Source organism: Impatiens glandulifera, chromosome 1 (genome assembly GCF_907164915.1).
Source record: "Impatiens glandulifera chromosome 1, dImpGla2.1, whole genome shotgun sequence".
NCBI lineage: Eukaryota > Viridiplantae > Streptophyta > Magnoliopsida > Ericales > Balsaminaceae > Impatiens > Impatiens glandulifera.
The window spans coordinates 95,440,233-95,463,219 of NC_061862.1; the positions used below are offsets into that span (position 1 = coordinate 95,440,233).

Below are 22,987 nucleotides of genomic sequence, written 5' to 3' on the forward strand. Positions count from 1 at the left end.
CAAGAAACGGTTGAAGACCGGTTTCAGCAAGGGAGTCATACATGAATTTATGCTTAGTAGTGCAATCCCTTATGTCCGTGCAAGAGTCGAAATCAATGCATAGAAAGTTTCCCAGAGTTCTGCTCGGCATGGTTTTGGTATAGAGAGAGAGAAATGGGATTCAAGAAGAAGAAAAGTGATTTTTGTACTTTTGGATGTGATAAAATGAGTAGAGGATGGCTCCTTATATAGGATCGGTTTTGGAGGGAAAAATCTGAGCATTGATGGTCAGTTTTGTTTTATTAAGGAAAAGAATCTTTCCCTTTTCAAGGCGCATGGGGAAGTGGCAAATTGCAAGGCCCTAGGTAATTGTTAGTTGTGAAGTAACCAGTTTGGTTGGAAATTAAATGTGCGGGTGGTTGGGGGTTATCTCATTGATTGGGATTATCTCATTAAATGCACTTAACACATGACCGATATTAATTAGATAGAAACCGAAAGTAGTAGAGACAATGCCGAAAAATGGCATACAGGAACGATGAAGAGAACATGAAATCAAGAAAGACACAAATAAAGCCGAAAGAAACATGGATGAAGCCGATATGATCAAACTTGAGTTGGACAAGAATACACCCGGTACATACTGCAAAACGACCGGATGCAGGAAGGAGTAACTTAGCGGGCGCGGGGATTGGCTTCACGGGGGGGTTGAAGTTCCTCCTCCTCCAGGCTCTCTCAAACCGATCATAAAATGAATCGGTTGTCTCTCTAGTTAACACCTGGGCCTAGTTCAAACCTTCGCCAGGACAGGTTGGAACACCAAGTTCTACGAGAAGACTGCTTATCTGAGGAATGAGACCGACCGATCGGATGCTGACCATCCAGATGAGGACGTCGAATAGCACCCGGGACTAGTTGACCGACGTTCTGGTGACAATGGCCGCCATCATGTTGAAATTCGCTGCGCAGTAGGTGTTGGTGACATCTCTTCCAAAGATGCCCCCTACCTATTACATCATTGAGGAGCTGATATTCAGCCCTCAAGAGTGACTTAGAGCCATGGTCATCAACAGGCTCATCCGACCGGGCAAAAGAAAGGGAGACCTCAGCTTTAATGTCGGCCGGTGGGTTGAGGTCTGTGATCCCTTGTTTAGGCAGACCGAAGCACCGAGCGAAGTCTTGCTCGGTGAAATCGAAGATTATACCCCCAACTTTGGATTGAATGTGGGTATCAAAATGAGGAGTACCCCTGAATACTCTGGCATTATAGTAAAATTCCAAAACGGATTCAGGGTAGACAGTTTGCTTATCATCCAGAAAATACTGAAGGCCAGTATCTTCCAGAGCTTTGATCATCCGATACACTTCATAGTGTTCGGTACTAGAGCAAGATTCAAAATCGACTTGAAGGATGTTTGGGAATTGAGACATAGTTAGGTTGCCTTAGTGAGATGATGTGTTGTCTTGTGAATGTTTGAGTGTTGTGGTGAACTTTTGCTTCACTTAAATACTAGTTTAGGGGTTATCCTATTGTCCAGACATTAAATGGGATGACATGTATTAACTGCAGGATAATGGATATTGCATGAAATAGGCATGTTTGTAGTCTAGGTGTTGGTCATAGGCCTGGACTGTGAAAGATATCAAAAGATCTTCACGTCTTTTTAGGCGCGACCATGTTACTTTGAAAAGGCAATGTTTCAGAACAGATATCTACAAGCATTGATAGTTGTTCCGCTTCTGTGTGAAATTCAAATAATCTAGAATGACCTGCTTCCAAACCGGTCAGGTATCAGTTGTTCATCCCGATGCGGTTATTTGGTGTTTCCACCAAGTAGCCGGTCGGTTTACTCTATCTGATAGACTGGGCAGTTCTTCCACAAACACCCTGAAGATTCGAAGTTCAACAGTTTAGGAAGAATTACCAGTTTTGTCTGTCCGAACCGGTATCCCTTTAAGCATCCTTTGGGAGGATTTGGTTAATATCGGTTAAACCGAGAGTAAGCCTGAATTGAGAAAACTTAGCTTCCTGTAGCGGCTTTGTGAAGATATCGGCTACTTGTTGATCGGTCGGTACGTATTCCAGCCGGATATGCTTCAGCGTGACATGCTCCCGAATGAAGTGATGCCTTATGTCGATGTGCTTGGTTCTAGAGTGGAGAACCGGATTGTAGGTGATCGCTATGGCACTCGTGTTGTCGCAGAAAATCGGGGACTCTTCGGCTATGATACCGAAGTCCTTCAGCTGCTGTTGGATCCAGAGGAGTTGAGAACAGCAACTTCCGGCCGCCAAGTATTCAGCTTCTGCAGTTGATGTGGCCACAGATCTTTGCTTCTTGCTATGCCATGAAACAAGCCGGTCACCAAGGAACTGACATGTTCCGCTGGTGCTCTTTCTGTCAATCTTACACCCTGCATAGTCTGCGTCTGAGTAACTTGTTAGATTGAAGGACGAGTCTTTTGGGTACCACAGACCGACATCAGGTGTGCACTTTAAATACTTCAGTATCCTCTTTGCGGCTGTGTAATGGGATTGCTTTGGATTTGCTTGGAATCTCCCACAAACACCAACTGCAAACAGGATGTCCGGTCTACTTGCTGTCAGGTACAGTAGGGAACCGATCATGCCCCGGTATGCAATCTGGTCTACCGATTGGCCCTCATCATCTTTGTCCAGTTTAATGGATGAGCTCATTGGAGTAGCCGCCGAGGAGCAGGTGTCCATACCGAATTTCTTTAATAGCTCCTTGGTGTACTTAGGTTGGCTTATGAAGGTTCCTTCCTTGAGTTGTTTAACCTGAAGACCTAGGAAGAAACTTAATTCTCCCATCATACTCATTTCAAACTTGTCAGTCATCATTTTTGAAAACTTGTCACATAGCTTAGGATCGGTTGAGCCAAAAATGATATCATCCACATAGATTTGAACAAGTAGGATATGTTCCTTCTTTTCAAATTTGAACAATGTCTTATCCACCGAATCGATGGTGAAATCATGCTCTAATAGAAATGCGGTTAGTGTATCATACCAGGCTCTAGGTGCTTGCTTTAGACCGTATAAAGCTTTGTTCAGCCGGTATACATGGTTTGGAAATGCAGCATTTTTAAAACCGGGTGGCTGTTCAACATACACCTCTTCACGTAGGTCACCGTTCAGAAATGCACTTTTAACATCCATTTGAAAAACCTTAAAGTTTTTGAAAGCTGCAAATGCAAGAAAAATCCTAATGGCTTCAATTCTGGCTACAGGAGCAAATGACTCTTCAAAATCAATGCCTTCTTCCTGTTTGTAACCTTGAGCCACTAATCTGGCTTTGTTCCTCGTGACCAAACCGTCCTCATTGAGTTTATTTCTGAATACCCATCTTGTTCCTATGACCGATTGGTCTTTCGGTCTGGGAACTAAGTACCAGACTTTACTACTCTCGAACTGGTTTAGCTCTTCTTGCATTCCCAAGATCCAATCCGGATCTGACAATGCTTCATCTATTCTTTTCGGTTCAATCTGGGATATGAAAGCTGAGTTAAAATATCCTTCCAGAAGTTGACTCCTAGTTCGAACAGGTTCTGAAGGGTCACCTATAATTTGCTCAGGAGGATGTTTACTATTTCTTCTGAGATTCAGTTCAGGGATGTCTACCAAATTACCGTTAACTTGACCAAGGCTAGACATGTCGGTAGGCTGACCGAGATTGTCAGACCGACCGACTCCCTCGGATTGGACCGAAGTGTCAGCTTCCTGTTGTGGAACAGCTTGATCCGGCTGGGTATCAATATTACCCATTTGGTCATGGACAAACCGCCTGAAGACCGGAGCCTCATCTTCACTATCAGAATGAATATCATTATTTTCAAATCTGTTGTGTAGATCAAAGCATGAAGCAGTATTGCTTTCAACCGATTCATCGAAAACAACGTGAATTGTTTCCTCCATGGTTGCAGTTCTATTATTATATACTCTATATGCTTTACTTACTGCCGAGTATCCTAGCATGATGCCGGTATCAGTTTTTGCATCAAAAGCGGTGAGTTGGGTTTTACCATTTATATGAATATAACATTTACAACCGAAAATCCTGAGGTACTTGAGTTTAGGAACTCTGTTAAAATAAACCTCATATGGTGTTTTGTTGTGAAATCTGTTTATCAAAGACCGGTTTTGTGTATAGCATGCAGTGTTAATAGCCTCAGCCCAAAATTTCTGAGCAATGCCGGAATCGGCTATCATAGACCGTGCGGCTTCCTTGAGAGTCCGGTTTCTTCTCTCGGCCAGGCCATTTTGTTGAGGAAATCTAGCACTAGACAACTCGTGTCTAATGCCGGATTCATCAAGATATGCAGTTAATGTACTATTGGTAAATTCGGTACCTCGATCACTTCGAATGCTATTAATACGAGTTGATTTTTCATTTTGCAACCGCTTAAGAAGTGTGATCAGGTTTGATACAGTTTCACGTTTAGATGGTAGAAATATTACCCAGGTATATCTAGAATAATCATCAATAACTACCATGGTGTAAAGCATACCTCCTAGGCTAATGACCTGAATCGGTCCAAATAAATCCATGTGAAGAAGATCTAGGCATCGGCTAGATTGAATATTTCCTTTACTCTTAAAGGATGACCTAGTTTGTTTACCCATTTGGCATGCTGAACAGACCTTATCCTGGTTAAATACTATATCAGGAATACCTTCAACTAGCTTTTTACCGCGAATGTAGTTTAAGGTTTTCATGTTTAGATGGTTTAGTCTCTTGTGCCATAGCCAGGTTTGATCAGTCTTAGCTATCATGCATATAGGATATTCTATTCTGGTTTTCCAGTCTACCTTATAGATGTTACCTATCCTATTTCCAGTTAGTAGTACGATGCATTGAGAGTTCTTAACTAAGCATGCATGTTTAAGGAATTCTATCGTGTATCCAGCATCACACATCTGACTAATGCTAAGTAGATTAAAACGTAGGTTTTCAACTAGAAGTACATTATCAATAGTTAGATTACCATGGACAATCTTACCATTGCCCACAGTTTTACCTTTTGAGTTATCACCGAAGGTGATTAGAGCACCGGTTACTGATCTGATGTCGGTTAGCAAATTACTATTTCCGGTCATGTGCCTGGAGCAACCGCTGTCCAAGAACCATTCGGAGTTTCCTAGCCGTTTCTTTGGATCCTGCAAAATGTACATATTTACAACTGTTTGGTACCCACATTTACTTGGGTCCACATGCGGTTAGTCCCTTGGGTACCCAAACTTTGATAAACCGGACGGTCTTCTTTGCTAAGGTTTTAACTGTCCTTTTGACACTTGGTCTGGTATATTTCGGTTTTCCTTCAAATGTCCTAAATGATGATGGTCTTTGATTCGGTGATCTATAGTTTGACCTACGCGGTTCAGGGAAGTTTTTCTTATATCTGAGGATTTCGGCTTTTCTTTTCTCAAGGTCAAGCCATGAATCGGTTGGACCAACATAATCGTATTTTAGCTTCTCTTCCCTATAATATGCGGTTTCCTCTTCTTCAGCTGTACAGGTGCTCTTAAGAAATTTTATAAAGGGAAGGTTTCCTTTTGTGAGCCGTGCTTTCTCTATGGGTTTTCGGTCTTTAGAGTTATTCCCTGTGTATCCAAGGCCACGCTTACAACGAGGATGCCTGTAGTGTTTATTCATATTCTTTACTATATCGCTAGATCTCTTATAGGCGGCCATCGTATATTGAAATCGGGCATTCTCCTCCTCGGTTAGTTCTCTAGTCGGTTCACTAGGTTGTTCGGTCTTAAGATCTAACTCGGTTTCTATAGTATGGGTATCATCAGATTGTATGACCTCCGGTTCGGTTATGATGGGTACCTCTGGTTCTATTGGAATATGTACTATGGGATCGGTTCTAATGTTGAGATGCTTGGGTAACATGGTCAATAGGTTCTTATATTCTTCTACCATGTCATTCAATGCATTGTATAACTCATCTTTAGTAAATTCCTCACAAGGAGAGTCAAATACCTGTTCCTCATTGGCCATGAGGCACGTGAGTTCATCGTCGCTGTCACTGCGAGCCCATAGACTTCCTCCATCGTCGGCTATCAGTGCTTTCGGTACCTCACTTCCTTCACTGGCTTGTTGATAATTGTTTCTGTCATTTTGATATTCCGGTTTCTGGGTGTCCCTCCTTGGTTTCCTGCATTCCCACTTAAAATGTCCCAGACAGTTACAGTTGTAGCATCTCACATTGGATTTGTCACCATAGTAGTTGTTTGTCGGTTGGCTCCTTTTCATGAACCTCCCAAACTTCTGTGCAAGCATTGCCATGGCATCCTCAGTGAACTGTTCGTCGGTTCTGATCGGTGCGGGTGCAGGAACCGGTATCGGTGTAGGTGTAGGAGCAGGTGCAGCCGGTTCTGTAGATGTGATTAGTGCTCTGGTTGATGTTGAGGCCGAGACTTCCTCTTCGGTCCTAGATCTCATCTCGAATTCGTATGCCTTTAGATCTTCGAATACGTCGTATAGTTTCATCTTACGTAGGCTCTTTGATTCCCTCATCACCATTGTCTTTATATCCCAGGCACTTGGAAGAGATCTCAAAGCCTTCATAATGACCTCTTTGTTGTCATACTTCTTGCCTAGAGTAGCTAGTTCATCTAACACACCAGTGAACCGGTCACTGTATTCCTTCATAGTTTCTCCTGGTTTTATTTTGATGCTTTCAAACTTCTGTGTGACCATCATTATTTTGTTCTCCCTTGTTCTTTCATTTCCTTCAAAGATCTGGATGACCGTGTTCCATGTCTCCTTCGCGGTTTTGCAATCTCTGATCTTGCAATATGTGTTTCTGTCTACGCTGTTGGAGATCCGGTTTCTTGCATGGTTGTCCAGATTGTTCCTTCTCCGATCTTCAGCCGTCCATTCTTTTCTATCTTTATCAATGAATATCGGTCCTTCAGTTAGAATGGATTCCATTTCATCATCCAAGGTGACTAGGTGCAGGTGCATGCGTGCCTTCCAGTTGGCAAAGTCATCACCCTCTAGCATTGGAGGCCTATCCTGATACATGTTTGCTTGAGTATTGAAACTAACTGCTCTGATACCAATTGTTAGGATCTAGGTCGCCGCTGGTGGACCGGGGGTTGGACCGGGTAGCGGTTCTCACTCGTAGGGTGGTGGTTAATCCGGTTAGAGATTAACACCGGGGTTTCAATACTACACAACATGTCACAAACCCTTGAACTAGGTTCAAGCGCGGAAGAGGTTTGCTTTCAGGTTGAAGCGGCACTCTTGTATGATAGGCACGGTCGGTTTCGGATGATGAAGATTTGGAAATGGTGGGTCGGTTTCGGTAATCTGGATATTAGGTATGGTTAGTATAAAGTCGGTTTGGAGCGGTATGGTTAAGTTAGTCGGTTATATAATGAAGTCGGCAGAAAGTAAATAACACAACAGATTTTATGGATGTTTGGAGATAAAACTCCTACGTCACCCCTTCCTCTCGAAACCGCGAGAAGGATATTCACTAAGGAATACAAGTACAGGCCGATCGAGACTTATTTCATGCTCGATAACACTCTTACAATTTACACCGAAATTGTAAAACACACTTTAACTTTCAACACTTAGGCTTTCTAGAACAGCACGCTCTATCACTTGTAGTAAATGCTCTCAATATCACAGTTGTCTCTTAATGTCTCGCTTTTGTTACTTGTTGTCCCGCATTTACTCTTCTGCAACTGCCTCCTTTTATAGGTGAAATATGCCAACGGTCATATTTCACTACCTTGAATCTGATTGGCTGATCAGAGGTGCAGTGATTCAGTGTTTCAGAGGTTCAGACCTGCGGTCGTCTCCTCAAACCTGATGGTCAATCTCAGATCTGGTATTATGTCTCAGACTTGGCGGTCTGTTCTTCCGGTGTGTAGGACAAACCTGCCGGGTTTGTCTTTTACTTGATATAGGCACTGTCTGTTTGGACAGTTGTCTGTACTTGGAAGATTTCCTTTCTGGCTTATCCCGAAGTAGAAGGATCCGGTAGTACTGTTTTCTGCAGCCTACAGTCTTTCCTCAGACTTGCATGGATATGGAAGTATTCAGTCTGTTCCTTTGGTATCATTCTCAACAGATACCCAAATTGTCTTCTTGTACTGGTCGGTCATTTGACTTGGCCGAATGTCTTTTGGTAGTGATGTAACCGGACTTCTTCCGGTTATTCTTGTCTTGTGGATGATCGGCTGTTTGATGATTCCGGTTTATAGCTTTGACCGATCCTTTCTTTGTGCGGTCACGTTCCGAATACTCTTGATCGGTTTGGTAGCTTGACCGGTTAGGTTTCTTTAGTTGGTTCTCTTGTTCATCCGGTCCGGTTCCTTGTTTCTGCATGGAAAGTTTATTTAAGTTAGGTTTATTTGAACCGGTCTGAATTTATCTAACAATTTATATTAAAATTAAGCTTAATTTTTAATGGAAGAAGAGATTGATCAAAAGAAAAGGCGGAGAATAACCAAGGTTCATTAACCATGGAATCCGCTTCATATCAGAATCGTATCCATTATTTTGGATATTTATGCTAATAAGTCGAATTTTTTATTTATTTTTAATTAATTTATTTAATGATTCATTATTTATTTTAATTAAATATAGTAAAAAAAAATAAACAAACCAATATAATATACCAAATAAGTGAAAGAAACAATTAAAAGATTTGTAAATAAAAAAAATGCAAAATAGAGAACTATTCTTAAATATTATTAATTGATATTATATGTTTTACGAATTGAATCGAATCAACCTAACTTATGTAATAAACAAAAATAATCACTTATTCGATATTATTATTATTATTATTTTTAGACAATGGGTCAATACAAACCAACATAATATTAGTATGGAACAATAATATTCAATATTATCTCACTAGAGTTGTGAGTTTGACAGACACAAGCACACAAAACAACACGATCACGATATATTATAAATTTATACAATCGTAATACGGTCACGAGTATACACACGAAACGACATAAACATAATTAGTCACATAACCTAAACTATTAAACTTTACCTTAACATTTTCTCTAAATCTATTTATATTCTCATTCAATTAATAAATATATTTAATTTTATAAATATAATATATATAATTACAACTAAGCATACTAAATTAAAATATTAATTAAAATATAATATAATAAAAATAAATAAATTATATGACTAGAAAGTAAGTCTTTTTAATAATTCTTTCTAATATTATTTTTATAATTTATTTATTTATTTATTTTAAAATTATTTTAAAATTTTAATTATTATTAATACATTAAATAATAAACCTATAATAATAATTTAATTTTGATAATAATAATATATATTTATAATTTATAACTATCTTTTCATTAAATTATAATATAATAATATATATTTATAAAATATGTTAATTATACTACATTTTCTGTACTCTTCTTCAAATTACCTATACTTTTTTTTTTCAAACTACCTACACTTCATTAAATTTTTTACTATCACTTATTTTTAAATATATTTATATTCTCATTTAACTAATAAATTATTAACTAGTTTTATTTGGAAAATTATTTATAAATTTTAAATAATTGAAAATCAAATTATTATTTATGAAGTTATATGTTAAAATTTATAACGATATTACATTATTAATTAGTTTTTTAAATAACATATTTCACACATTAAAGTTATTAAATTAATTTATGTTTTCTAAATTAAAATAAATAAATTAATAATTATATTTTATATTTTTTACTAACAATATAATTTAATATGTATATATATATAAATAATGACACTCAAGACGAGACATGACACATAAAAACGGGCATCAGCACGACACGATTATATCGAAACTCTCGTCAGAATAACACAAAACACAAGTTACCACGACACGAATAAACTCGTGAACACGAATTAACACGACACGAAAGAGTCTGCAAATCATAATATTTTGAGTAAGTTAAGAAATGACACTACACAACACGATTGAAGGTCGTGTTTCCATGTATACAGACCGTTTATGCATTATGCCCAACTTTAATTTGGTGTGAGTTATTTAAAATTTTAAAGATTAATTATGAAAATGTCACCTTATATTTAAAATTAAAATTTATTATTAAAATATCATTTTTATATTTAAAATTAAAATTTAATCAAATTAAAGTAAAATTATTATATATTTTTAATTAAATAATTAAATAATTAAAATAATAGTAATGCGATAAATAATTAATATATTTTTTAAAAATAAATCCAAACTCATTAAATCAAATAACCACCTAGAGCTTGTTTGAGATGGATCAATTAAATTTTTATTTATTTAATATATATTAATATATAGATAAAAAAATTATTTTAGTTTTCAATCAATTGAATTATTATATCTTTTTTTATATTTAAAATTTATATATAAAAAAAAATAATTAAAAAAAATTATATGAGATTTTGGTTAAAAAAAAACAACATCAAACAAACTCTTAGAGTTTAAAAATCTGATAAAAGGATAAGTAGCTACAAACTCTTAGAGATTAGAATAATCATAAGTTCTAAGTTCAAAAACTTATGTATATATCATTTTATTCATTTGGTTGCTTTTATCTTTACAAAAAAGAATAAAAGTTATTAAATAAACCATTCCAATTTTGATGAAATCATGGTGTATATAATCTAACTTATGGTAACAAAGAGAGTAAAAAAATATAATTTCTAACCATGCAATATCATCACCTAAAAGTACTAAATCAAACATCTGCAAACAAGTAACAAATCATCAAGGTAATTTAGGAAATACACACACCAAATGTTTTCAGAAACTGAATAATGTATCTATGCAACAAAAATAATTTATAAACAAGGTCTGTATGATCAATCTATAAACATTTCATAGAATGCTCTTTTTGCAGTGCAAAACCAATAAAAACCCGAGGATTTCTAAATATGAGAATATATAAATACTAGCAAATCCGAGAATAAATTTGGGTCCTCTGTTATTAAATAAAACCAATAATTAAGAAGAAGCTCTTTTAGGAGGAGACATGTTAAAAATTAGCCAAGATGTTGTGCTCACAGCAATTATTTGCACCACCAACCCTGTTCACATCAAATAACCAAAACAAAGAAGAAAAAAACTCAAAAACTGTTACTATATTTCGGAACATTATCTCAGAAATCAATATTCAAATGAGATACTACACAAAGAAAAAAGTGTTTCAAAGGAATTTAATCGAGTATCCTGATATTCTCGTTCAAACCTACCTTCAGCACCAACTCCAAAAAAGTGTTTTCAAATGTGAACCCCGATTTGAAAACAATTTTTAGAGTTGGGTATGAGTTTGACCAATAAAAAGTTAATAGAATATATATTTTAATTAAATTATGTTCCAGAATATTATCCCATCAAAATAAACATCTTAGATACTTAGAAGAAAAAAAAGTGTTTATAAAAATGTTTTATGGTTCAAACCAGACATGGATCTGCTCTAAAATGCGTTTCCACTTATGATTAATGATCAATAAAAAATTATTGTGCCACACAAGAAGAAAGTAACTTTCAATTTTAAACCTTTGAAGATTTATTGAGGTCCTGATATAGACAATGTATCAATTTTCTATCTATTGCAACATTTGTGTTGTGAAATTACCTAGCAAGAGGACAGCAGCCTTTAGAAGCTCAAATTGCTTTGTTCTTATACAATTAGTTGGATCTTGAATAACCTGAAAATATCAAAACATAACAACCATCAAAACTCGTCTACATTTCTGGTTAAATATCTTTTTTTTTTTTTCTTTTTAAGGAATCAAATGTCGGTATAGTTAACAGCTCAAGCAGACATGTCTTGATAAATGCACTCTAGTTTTACAAGCCATACCTTGGTATACCAACTAGTCTTTCTTTTCTATGAAAAGAAGTACCATCTCTCGTTTCATTTGGAAACACTCTGATGCGTGTAGAATTTCAAGAACACGAATATAAAAGAAAATAGTGACTTTATTGATTGACCTTGAATGGGGATAAGAAAATACAATAGTTTCTTACCAGAATTAGGGAGAATAAGAGATAACCAGAATTTAGTCTTCAAGAATAAACTAATCAACAACCAATCTCATCTAACTTGTGTCTTTATAAACTTGAAACTCTATAAATGGGCTCACTAAGTCTATGCCCACAACTAATTAAGACATAAGTAGATAATAAAGGATAGCAGAATTATTTGGAACGAAGGTTGAATCACGACTCACGAGTTTTCTGCGTGAGTACAAGGGTTCATCACTCATCAGTCGCAACCTTTTTCTTTATCTTCTTTCTTTGGAAACCCTAACACCTATCCCACTCGTTCAATCAGATTTCTCATCCAGGGGTGGACACTGGATACAGTCATTTCTCATCCGGGGATGGATACAGATTCAACCTAAAGGGATCAACAAGCTATCCAAATTTTACGGTTGGGTGAGGATATATACAATTTCTAATGTATCACAAACAGTGACACCTTTTAAACTAAAGGTATTTGGATCTGTATCCAAAAATCCATTACAATCCAATTTTGATTCTGGTTGGGGCCAATTTGTTAGTGAAGCATGTCAAAGGACTAATATAGGTGTTTTTCTAAAATAAAAATCAGGGTTTATTCACTAAAGGACACAACCATGGTCACCCACTTCCAACAAAGCGTTCTTAGTAATAGAGTTGTTTTCTGACAACCCAAAATCCTATTATTGATCCAACACCGTGTTTTTACTAGGAAAAGTACAGTTATGGATCCAATTGAATTTTTAACAATTGGGAAATGAAGTGAACAAGTATGAAAAAAAAAACTAACCTCCATCAGCAAATTCTTGCCACCAGAACTAGCAATCAAGAACACTGTTACACCAGATGATGCTAATATGTAAAACTTTAGTAATCCCACTTTGCTGCGTCTTCGGCCTTCAAAATTATAAAACCAACACAGTTAAGTTTCAAAAGAAAGATAAACTCGCAGTGACAGGTAAAAACAAGATCTTTACCTAATTCTGCACAAATGAGAGAAAGAAATCCAACAATAGCGGCTGAAACTGATGGAACATCAATTTCCTGATTCTTAATTATGGGTAAAACTAATAGCATTGCGCTTAGAAGCTGTATCATAGCCTGCAAACATTATTTATCATATGGGTATGACATATGAATTACACATCTGAATATAACCACCTTACAATGGAGGAAAAGGTGTACCTGAGTTACGAGTAGGACAGAAAGACGAGACTTTCCTTTAGCTACCTTGGTATATCCTACAAAAGTAGATTAAATTTAGTTCAAAGACTCTGGATTTTGGTTTAGAAGAACCCAGTTTCACATCTAAGAAAATCCTGCAAAAAGGGAAGGGAGGAAGGAAGCATACTGGAATCGACGACCATTCGGAAGGAGAAATCAGATCCATCTGTTCCTGACGGCCTTCCATTGCCAGACAAAGGTTTCCTCTGCTGCATTTTCTTTCCTCTGTGACTGTATTTCTGTCAAATCGGAAACAGGGAGAGAGATTTAGAGATTTATTACAAAGGTGGACCTACTTTTTCAATTATTTTCACAAAATGATCCAGTTTTTGACGATTATCTAACTTTTCCTCTTATTAACTTCAGTTCTTGAAAAGGTCTCAATTTTCTGCCAAAAGAAGCTCATTTTCTTCGCAACAACTAAGTTTTCTTAAGAAACGAGAATTAACATTACCACATAGTAAACATGAAAATCACAATTTCTATGACAAACACAACCAAATAAGAACAAGCCATGAAAAAAGAAACTCAAACAATCAAAGAAAAACTCATGTTATCCTAAAGTCAAGTGTGGAGTATTTAGAACAGTAGTCAAGAATCATTCATTGCCCTTCCTTTGCATTGTAATTTAATCTCGGAAAAGATGTGTCATAGCTCTCTTTCAAGTTTCGATTTTTTCTTCTTTTCCTTTCTATACTGCATTGTAATTATTCTTTCATAACGTTTTCAAATCACTTAGTGTCTTATCCAACATTCTCTCAGTAATCTGTACCAAAAGTTGTGACAGAGGTTCTCCTCTCTATCAAACAATGCACAAATTCAACACACTTCGTAAGTTCAGTTCAATAATCATGCATCAGCCTGAAATTTCATTACAGTAACAAGACAACAGCACATTCTGCAGCTTCACAATATCTTGGATCAACTCATTTCAAGTCTAAACAATAGCTTTATCACTTCATAACATAGACTGTAGCTTCATCAAAACATAGTATACACAATGACTCCATCAAAATATATCATATACAGCAAGCAGCTTCATCAAAATAGTGTACACATACTATGAATCAAATTCACTCATTAAAACATCTTAGCTAGCTACAGTTTAGCATATTCAAAGAAATAAAGACTCGTAGCAGATTGAAACTCTTATCTGCGGAATGAGAAGCATTGGATACAGATTTTTCAGTTGGAATTTGGAGAGATTTTAATCGATTTAGCTATAACAGAGAGGAAATCCGTACCTAACAGAAGAAGGAAGGAGAAGAGAATCGGAAGAATTCGTTAAGCAGTGGAGTTCAGTGATTCAAATAGGAGCGGGATTGCTTCGGTCGCCTTGAATTCAACGCCGTCTGAACTCAACGAACACAACTCCGATCGGATTCAAATTTTGGAAAAGGAGAAGGAAGAGGTTGAATCGATTTGAGAAGATTCCTTTCCGATCTTCGTTCTTCCTTCAGCTAACGAATGATCGGCCGGATTTCCTATCCCTCTCCTCTGCGGCTAGTATTACTGTCAAACCGGAAACAAGAAGAAGAAGAAGAATAAGAAGAGAGTTTTATTACAATCAATTATCATTTTAATAATTAACTATATATTAAAATATATTTTATTTTAAAATATTCAAATATTATATTAAAACAAATATTCAAAGGGTCCAATATTCTCAAACCATTTTTTCTTTTTTTATATGTTGTAATATAATTTCTTTTTTCATAATATTATAATAAAATAAAACAAAACAAATAAGCCTAAACAAAACATTTATTTTAGTGGAGTGAATTAAAATTGTATTCTTCAATAATAATAAAAAACTCCTATAATTAAAAGAGAAGAGGAATGATATAGAACACTACTTTGAGGGAACGACTCGTACAGCGAAAGTGATCTCGTTGTTATACGAAAGTGACCTCGCTGTTATACAAAAGAGACCTCGTCCCTTTTGTATAACAACGAGGTCTATTTTGTATAACAGCGATGCCACTTTCGTATAACAACAATGTCACTTTTACTGTACGAGTCGCTTCCCTAAAATAGTGCTTCCAATCATTTTTCTAAAAGAGAATAACTCTCAATTGACAATATTTTCATTTTCAAGATTAACGGGAAGAAATCGCTTACTTTTTGCAATTTAGTCAAAAATTAAGACAAAGTAGTATGTTGAGGCTTGTTTGAGGAAATAGTTTTTTTTGGTTTTACTCCTAAAGATTATGTTTGTAGAAAGAACCAATGGCAAACTCAATAACAGCCAATTTTGCTTTTGGTAATAGTTGTTAATCCAATGATCATCTAAGTAGAGCTGGTAACAATGAATCAACACCATTAGTTTTACCAACAATTTCCAAAGTTGTTGAGCAAGGTTGCCGCACTAAATCCTTTGGATCTATCTAACGGGGAAAACACGAGGTAGAATTCACTCCACGTAGCTTTCAAAAGGTCTTCTACAAGCTGGAATAATATCTGCAAGTGTAGAGAGAGCCGCCTGGGCAACTTTATGGTGTGGGTCATCTAAGTGCTGGAAGAACAACTTCATTACTTTCTCAAAGTTCTGTATAACATCTTGAACACCTCTTGGACCTTGCTGCAATAACGCATGCATGAAGATAAATCTAATGCTGCGACCCTTGCATTCCAGTCTGAACTTGGACCGAGTCCTTCATTCAAAGCATCACTAAGGACCATCTGTATAGCTTGACACTTCCCCTAGTGACAATTGGCTATCATCAAAACTTCTCATCCGGCTTGCTGGCATTCGTCCAACAACATTCTTCCTTAGAAGTCTCTGAAAGGAGCTTGTGAGACTATTTGAAGCAGGAACAGCAAGGAGAAATGGTAGATCACGAGATGATGGGGGTCAACTCCTAGGTCTAAACTAGTTGATCGGAGGCATGGGTTATGTTTGTCAAATGCAACCAACCTTCCCTCTAAGAAGACTTTCAATAGCTGAAACCTTCTGCTTACTTGCTGGTTGGTTTTGCCTGTGATAGAAGTAGACCAGAGGAGACAGAAGTACTTGATGGAAAACCTGAACTTCTGTCCATAACAACAATAGCTGATGTCCCATAAACTCCGATTAGACGAACGAACGGAGTTCATTCTTCGCCTATCAATACCCTTACGAACAAGAAGTCTCTAACAAGTTGTTAAGTACACTTACGAACACAGAAGACAACTAAGAAATTAGATCTAGACAAAGCTCTCTAACTAGCTGGAAGTAGAAGAAAACAATGGCGGATGACGATCTAACCTTCTCCTTCGCGCTCTCTCTCTCTCAATGTTTTAAAAACTAACCGTCTATCCCCTACTAACAAACTCACAAAAAAAACTCTTTTAGAAACACTCAAAAACAAAAAACCAGTTCTCCAATAAGAGCCCATCCTTCTACCCATACATATTATATGTGCCACATCAGCAGTCACATCACAAATAAATTATACCTCTCAATTTATACCTCTATTTCCCAATCATCTCAAATATAACTGTGGTCCCACCATCCACATCATCTAATTCATAAAATATTTTTTAATTCAATAATTCAAGTAATCTTGTACCCGGTAACATAAAAAAGTGGGATGGGGCATAAAAAAGTGGGATGGGGACCACTTTTTTTTGGCTTTTTCTCATTTGTACTCGATAGCAAAACTTTGTTACTCATCTTTCTCTCTCCAAATTTATACCCATCTCTCCATTAGTGTACTACAAATTCAGTCTACATCAGATTTGTACCTACCGATGGGATGCTCTAATAAGAAAATATAATTAATTATACAAGGGTTAGTTAACTATATATAAAAAAAAAACTATTATTAAAAATAGACAAATTTAATTTCATAATTGTTACCTTATTTTGAGTGTAATATTTACTAAAAAAATTTAATATAAATGTATTTTTGTTTTTTAAATTATATTAGTTATTCATTAATTATATTATTTAATCTTATTTATAATATTTACTTTAAATTTATTCATTTTCTACCCATTTTCTCATCTCATTTTACAAACTACCTCTACCTTTACATTATCATTTTCAAATTATTCTATTTCTCTAAATTTCCCACATTCTCTTTAAATTACTAATTTTTAAAATTTTTTAAATATAATATATAATTAAATTTAAACAATAAAATAAAATTTTAATTAAATAATATAAATTAAATAAAATACATTATATAAAGATTGAAAAACAAGTTTTATAAATAAAATACGAGTCTCCTAATTTCTCTTTTATTTAACATGATTTTACCAAACAAAAATTAAATAATTTATAAAATAATAATAATAAATAAAAATATCTCTTAATAGAAATCATATACTTTTTTAAATAATTATTATGTGATATTTATCTAAATTTTTAAAAATAATAAAATTTCATAACAAACAAACTTATTATATTAATTAATAATTTAAAACATAAATAATATATTAAACTAACTTATTTAATTAATAAATTAATAAACACGAATGGTAATCAACTAGACATGATACGGAAAATGAATGTGAAAATGAGTTATCATGACACGAAAAGGTCCGTGGATTATGAATTTTAAGTGGGTCAAGGTGTGCACGATACGATACGGATGAAAATGAGTTTCGACAAGACACGACATGATTAAAAATCTCACACCAACTCAATTGTTTATGCGCGATGCTAAACTCTTTTAGAGATAACTATTATCAGAAACTACTTTTCCAATAACACGAAGGAGGGTCGCTCAATATTTTACGGACCAGAAATCGGAACATTTTAGGTCCATAATCAATTTTTCAATCGGTCATCCAAGATGTCGATTGTGTCCAGCCTTTCCAACCTAGAGGAGTCGTCGTACGATGAGGCACAAGTGACCGGTGGTTCAATATCCGAAGAGGTGGGCACGTCGACGGAGAACGCAATGTCCGATTTGAGATTGGTTGTTAACTAATTGTATGACATCAACCGGCTACACAAAGGAGTGTGAAGATCTACAAAATCGTACGGAATTCAGTTGTCGACGACACTTTGTATGAACTTGGCTTTGAGAGGTTGAATCTTCTTTTTAAAATAATATTCTCTTCTTAATTTTATTATTTTTTAGGATATGGAATTCCTTTAAAAAAATTATGATATTATAAAATAACTTTAGATGATATTATAAATAGTATTCTTTAAATTATTTTTAATAAATTAAATAAAATAATGAATATTTAAAATTTTATATTATAATATTATTATGTGATATTTATCTAAAATTTTAAAAATAATAAAATTTCATAACGAACAAACTTAATATATTAATTAATAATTTAAAACATAAATAATATATTAAACTAACTTAACTCGTTTAATTAATAAATTAATAGACACGAATTGTAATCAACTACACATGATACGGAAAATGAATGTGAACATGAGTTATTATGACACATAAAAAGGTCGTGGATTATGAATTTTGAGTGGGTCAAGGTGTGCACGATACGACACGGATGAAAATGAGTTTCGACAAGGCACGACATGATTAAAAATCTCACACGAATTGTACAAGTCAATTGTTTATGCGCGATGCTAATTAACTCTTTTAGAGCTGACTATTATCATAAACTATTTTTCCAATAACATGAAGGAGGGCCGGTCAACGTTTTACAGACCAGGAATCGGAACATTTTAGGTCTGTAATCAATTTTTCAATCGGTTATCCAGGATGTTGAATGTGTCCAGCCTTTCCAACCTCGAGGAGTCGTCGTACGATGAGGCACAAGTGACCGGTGGTTCAATATCCGAAGAGGTGGGCACGTCGACGGAGAACGCAATGTCCTATTTGAGATTGGTTGTTAACTAATTGCATGACATCAACCGGCTACACAAAGGAGTGTGAAGATCTACAAAATCGTACGGAATTCAGTTGTCGACGACACTTTGTATGAACTTGGCTTTGAGAGGTTGAATCTTCTTTTTAAACTAATATTCTCTTCTTAATTTTATTATTTTTTAGGATATGGAATTCCTTTAAAAAAAATTATGATATTATAAAATAACTTTAGATGATATTATAAATAGTATTCTTTAAATTATTTTTAATAAATTAAATAAAATAATGAATATTTAAAATTTTATATTATAATATTATTATGTGATATTTATCTAAAATTTTAAAAATAATAAAATTTCATAACGAACAAACTTAATATATTAATTAATAATTTAAAACATAAATAATATATTAAACTAACTTAACTCGTTTAATTAATAAATTAATAGACACGAATTGTAATCAACTACACATGATACGGAAAATGAATGTGAACATGAGTTATCATGACACATAAAAAGGTCGTGGATTATGAATTTTGAGTGGGTCAAGGTGTGCACGATACGACACGGATGAAAATGAGTTTCGACAAGGCACGACATGATTAAAAATCTCACACGAATTGTACAAGTCAATTGTTTATGCGCGATGCTAATTAACTCTTTTAGAGCTGACTATTATCATAAACTACTTTTCCAATAACATGAAGGAGGGCCGGTCAACGTTTTACAGACCAGGAATCGGAACATTTTAGGTCTGTAATCAATTTTTCAATCGGTCATCCAGGATGTTGATTGTGTCCAGCCTTTCCAACCTCGAGGAGTCGTCGTACGATGAGGCACAAGTGACCGGTGGTTCAATATCCGAAGAGGTGGGCACTTCGACGGAGAACGCAATGTCCGATTTGAGATTGATTGCTAACTAATTGTATGACATCAACCGGCTACACAAAGGAGTGTGTGAAGATCTACAAAATCGTACGGAAATCAATTGTCGACGAGACTCTGTATGAACTCGACTTTGAGAGGTTGAATCTTCTTTTGAAACTAATTTTCTCTTCTTATTTATTATTTTTTAGGATATGAAGTCCCTTTAAAAAAATCATGATATTATAAAATAACTTTAAAAGATATTATAAATATTATTCTTTAAATTATTTTTAATAAATTTAAATAAAATAATGAATATTTAAAATTTTATATTATAATAATATCATGTTGATTAGTATTAACTCATGAAAAGACTAACATTTTTCTATATATTTTTCAAACAAATTTTTTTTTTTAAAGTAAGATCCCGAATACATAATCTTAATCTGACAAAAGTTTGCTTATAACATTTTGCTGAAATTTGGATGAGAATAATTAAACATATAAATGACACTCCTAATAAATATAGCAATATCACTGAATTGATGATTATAAAAACTAACAATAGCAATAATTTCATTACAAATGTATATAACCATGTATGTTTACAATCTCCATTTATGAAATTAGAAGAAAATGAATTCAATGTTTTTTTTTGGATAAAGACCAATACAAATATGGAAAGAGGCACACAACTGTTAATTTTCAAAATGAAATATGAAGCAAATTAACAAACTTGTTTAAAAAATGAGTAATTATGCAATGAATGAAATTTTTTTAGTAACATTATAATTATCAATTTTAATATAAGAATAAATGAATATATTTTTATGGAAAAAAAACATGATATTTTGATACCCAAACCTAAACCAAGCATGCATGAAAAAGATAATGTAATTTATATTGAAAACGAAATTTCAATAAAAACATGTAATAGAAAAAAAAAATTAATTTAAATTAGAAAAGGACTGTTCAAGCACTAAACAAAGAAAATGGTAGATTCCCCATCTTGTGAAATAGCAAAAAAGAAACAACAATGACCCCATATAAGATGTAATTTCAGATGCAGAAAACTATAACAATCTAATCAGAGAGTTTTGAGTCATTTCTAATCAAAATCCAGATTATGATCAGAATATGTAACCAGAATTAACTAAAACAAAGCTTTACAAAGAAGAAGAAGAAGAAGACATATAAAATTCAGTGCCAAAGAGCATGTTGAAGTCTTGAGAGATGAAGGAAGGAAGGAAGGAAGGAAGGAAGGGAGAGGAGATAGCTGTACAAAACTAAAGTAGAAAACAAGATACCTTAATTCATCTTCTTCTTGTTCTAGTTGATTTTTATTTCAAGTTAATCCAGTCATAACTACCTTCCAATGGCTCTTCCTTGTCAAAATCAAAGTTGTATCTGCAATTCAACTAAATCAAATCAGCATATCATGAAAGACTGATGATGATGAAACCAACTGCATTGTAACTCACTTTTTTTGAAATAATTTCAGTTGTTCTTTGGTTGTTCTTGTAAAGAATTCTTCAATCTCTCTATTTAATATGCTTGATTCTTCCTCTTGCGGCCGCATCTTCTTCTTCACCTTCTTCTTCCTGGAAGGAAATTCATAATTAATTAACAGAGATTGATTGATTTGCGATGCCTTAATTTAATTCGTAATAATAATAATAATAATACCTATCTGAGTCTGGACAGTTGAATTCATACGTGGATTTTCCAATTTGAACAAATTTATCCTGAAGAAGAGAGATCAATGTAAATCAGCAGGATGAATCGATTATTACAATAATACTGACTGTCATAATAATACGTACCTCCTCGTCCTCCAGATCTACATTGGCATTACTAGAAGTAGAAGAAGTAGAAGAGCAAGATGAAGTCCTCCGCATGTGAACAAACGACGACGGCGTGAGTACGCCGGCGGTTCGATCTAAATTGGCCGCCTCCTCGAGTTCTTCTACAAATTCAACTCGCCTCCTCTTCGGTCGAGGTCTAATCGTGCCGTCGTTGTCCTCCATAACTGCTAGCTGCAATTAAGCTGTTCTCCAGTACAGTGTACAGTTACCTTATATATTCGTGTCTGTAGGTACAACAGTATTAGACATCAATCTCATCATGCATATAGAGATAGATAGAGAGTTATTTGTGCAACAGAAGATCCGTGAAATATTCTCGGTTTTCGAAGCTCTGCACGCAAAATTCTGATCAGTCAGGACTCAGGAGCCGATAAATATGCTCTACTCTGCTGCTGCTGCTGCTTCTTCTTCTGTAAAAAGCTAGAGAGAGGAGAGAGAGAAGAGATGCGATGAAGAAGATGATGGTGGTAGGGATTCCGTTGAAAATGATGTGAAAGAGTGATCACCGACGGGATATTATTATAGAATACCGTTATCATGAATCTGACGGCGCCGTTACGCAGATCTCAGACTACTCAACAGACAGATGTGCTTTACTGCTACCTATTAGTTCTCCCTCTAGAATTTTAAATCTACTTTTTACTAAAATATATATTTAATCAATTTCTAAAAAAAATATATATATATATATATTATATTATATTATATTATATTATATTATATGAAAAATGATTGAAAAAGAGAATTTGGGTGAGGGAATAAGAGGGGAATGACGTGGCGTAATTTTGATTGGCTGAAAAAATCAAATAGTTTCTCTTTTCTCTTTTTTCTCTCACTCATTTTCTCTCTTAAATTTCCTCCCCTATCATTACTCATATTATATATATATATATTTTTTTTTTGTTAAAGGTTAGCATAATATTTGGAATTTGTGACATTTTTTTTTTATAATTTGTTTGCAACATTTATAAATAAATAAAATGTGGCCACAATGAGTGAAACACACCGAATGCAAACACATTTACCAATTTAACTAAGCGTAGAACTTGTCGGACATGTTCGGAATTCAGGATCTCTCAAAGATATTTATCTATTATTACCGTTACACTATATAATAAGGGATTGTTTTCAACATTTAAATAAAGGTAAAAAGTTAAATTTAGATTCATTATTAATAACATATTTGGAATTTCTTTTAAACTTAACACTTTAGAACTCCTTGTTATTA

General features: G+C 34.5%; 2 protein-coding genes across 3 annotated transcripts; both read right to left on the reverse strand.

The window, feature by feature from the left end:
* Window positions 1-10,695: 10,695 nt before the first annotated feature.
* Window positions 10,696-14,774, reverse strand: LOC124922381. Its single transcript, XM_047463113.1, has 7 exons — window positions 14,487-14,774; window positions 13,370-13,481; window positions 13,204-13,259; window positions 12,996-13,119; window positions 12,809-12,915; window positions 11,630-11,702; window positions 10,696-11,078 (listed from the first exon to the last, which is right to left on the reverse strand). The coding sequence occupies exons 2-7, from the start codon at window positions 13,455-13,457 to the stop codon at window positions 10,996-10,998; spliced, it is 531 nt and encodes a 176-aa protein (XP_047319069.1). The 5' UTR covers window positions 13,458-13,481; window positions 14,487-14,774; the 3' UTR covers window positions 10,696-10,995.
* Window positions 14,775-20,901: 6,127 nt separating this feature from the next.
* LOC124922382 (cyclin-dependent kinase inhibitor 1-like) lies at window positions 20,902-22,235 on the reverse strand. Of its 2 annotated transcripts, none has more exons than XM_047463114.1 (4): window positions 21,718-22,235; window positions 21,581-21,639; window positions 21,376-21,495; window positions 20,902-21,301 (listed from the first exon to the last, which is right to left on the reverse strand). In XM_047463114.1, exons 1-4 carry the CDS (start codon window positions 21,919-21,921, stop codon window positions 21,235-21,237), a joined length of 450 nt encoding a protein of 149 aa, XP_047319070.1. In that variant the 5' UTR covers window positions 21,922-22,235; the 3' UTR covers window positions 20,902-21,234. The 2 variants fall into 2 exon arrangements, with proteins under 2 accessions (XP_047319070.1, XP_047319071.1); XM_047463115.1 differs by having other exon boundaries at window positions 20,902-21,312.
* Between the last annotated feature and the right edge of the window lie 752 nt (window positions 22,236-22,987).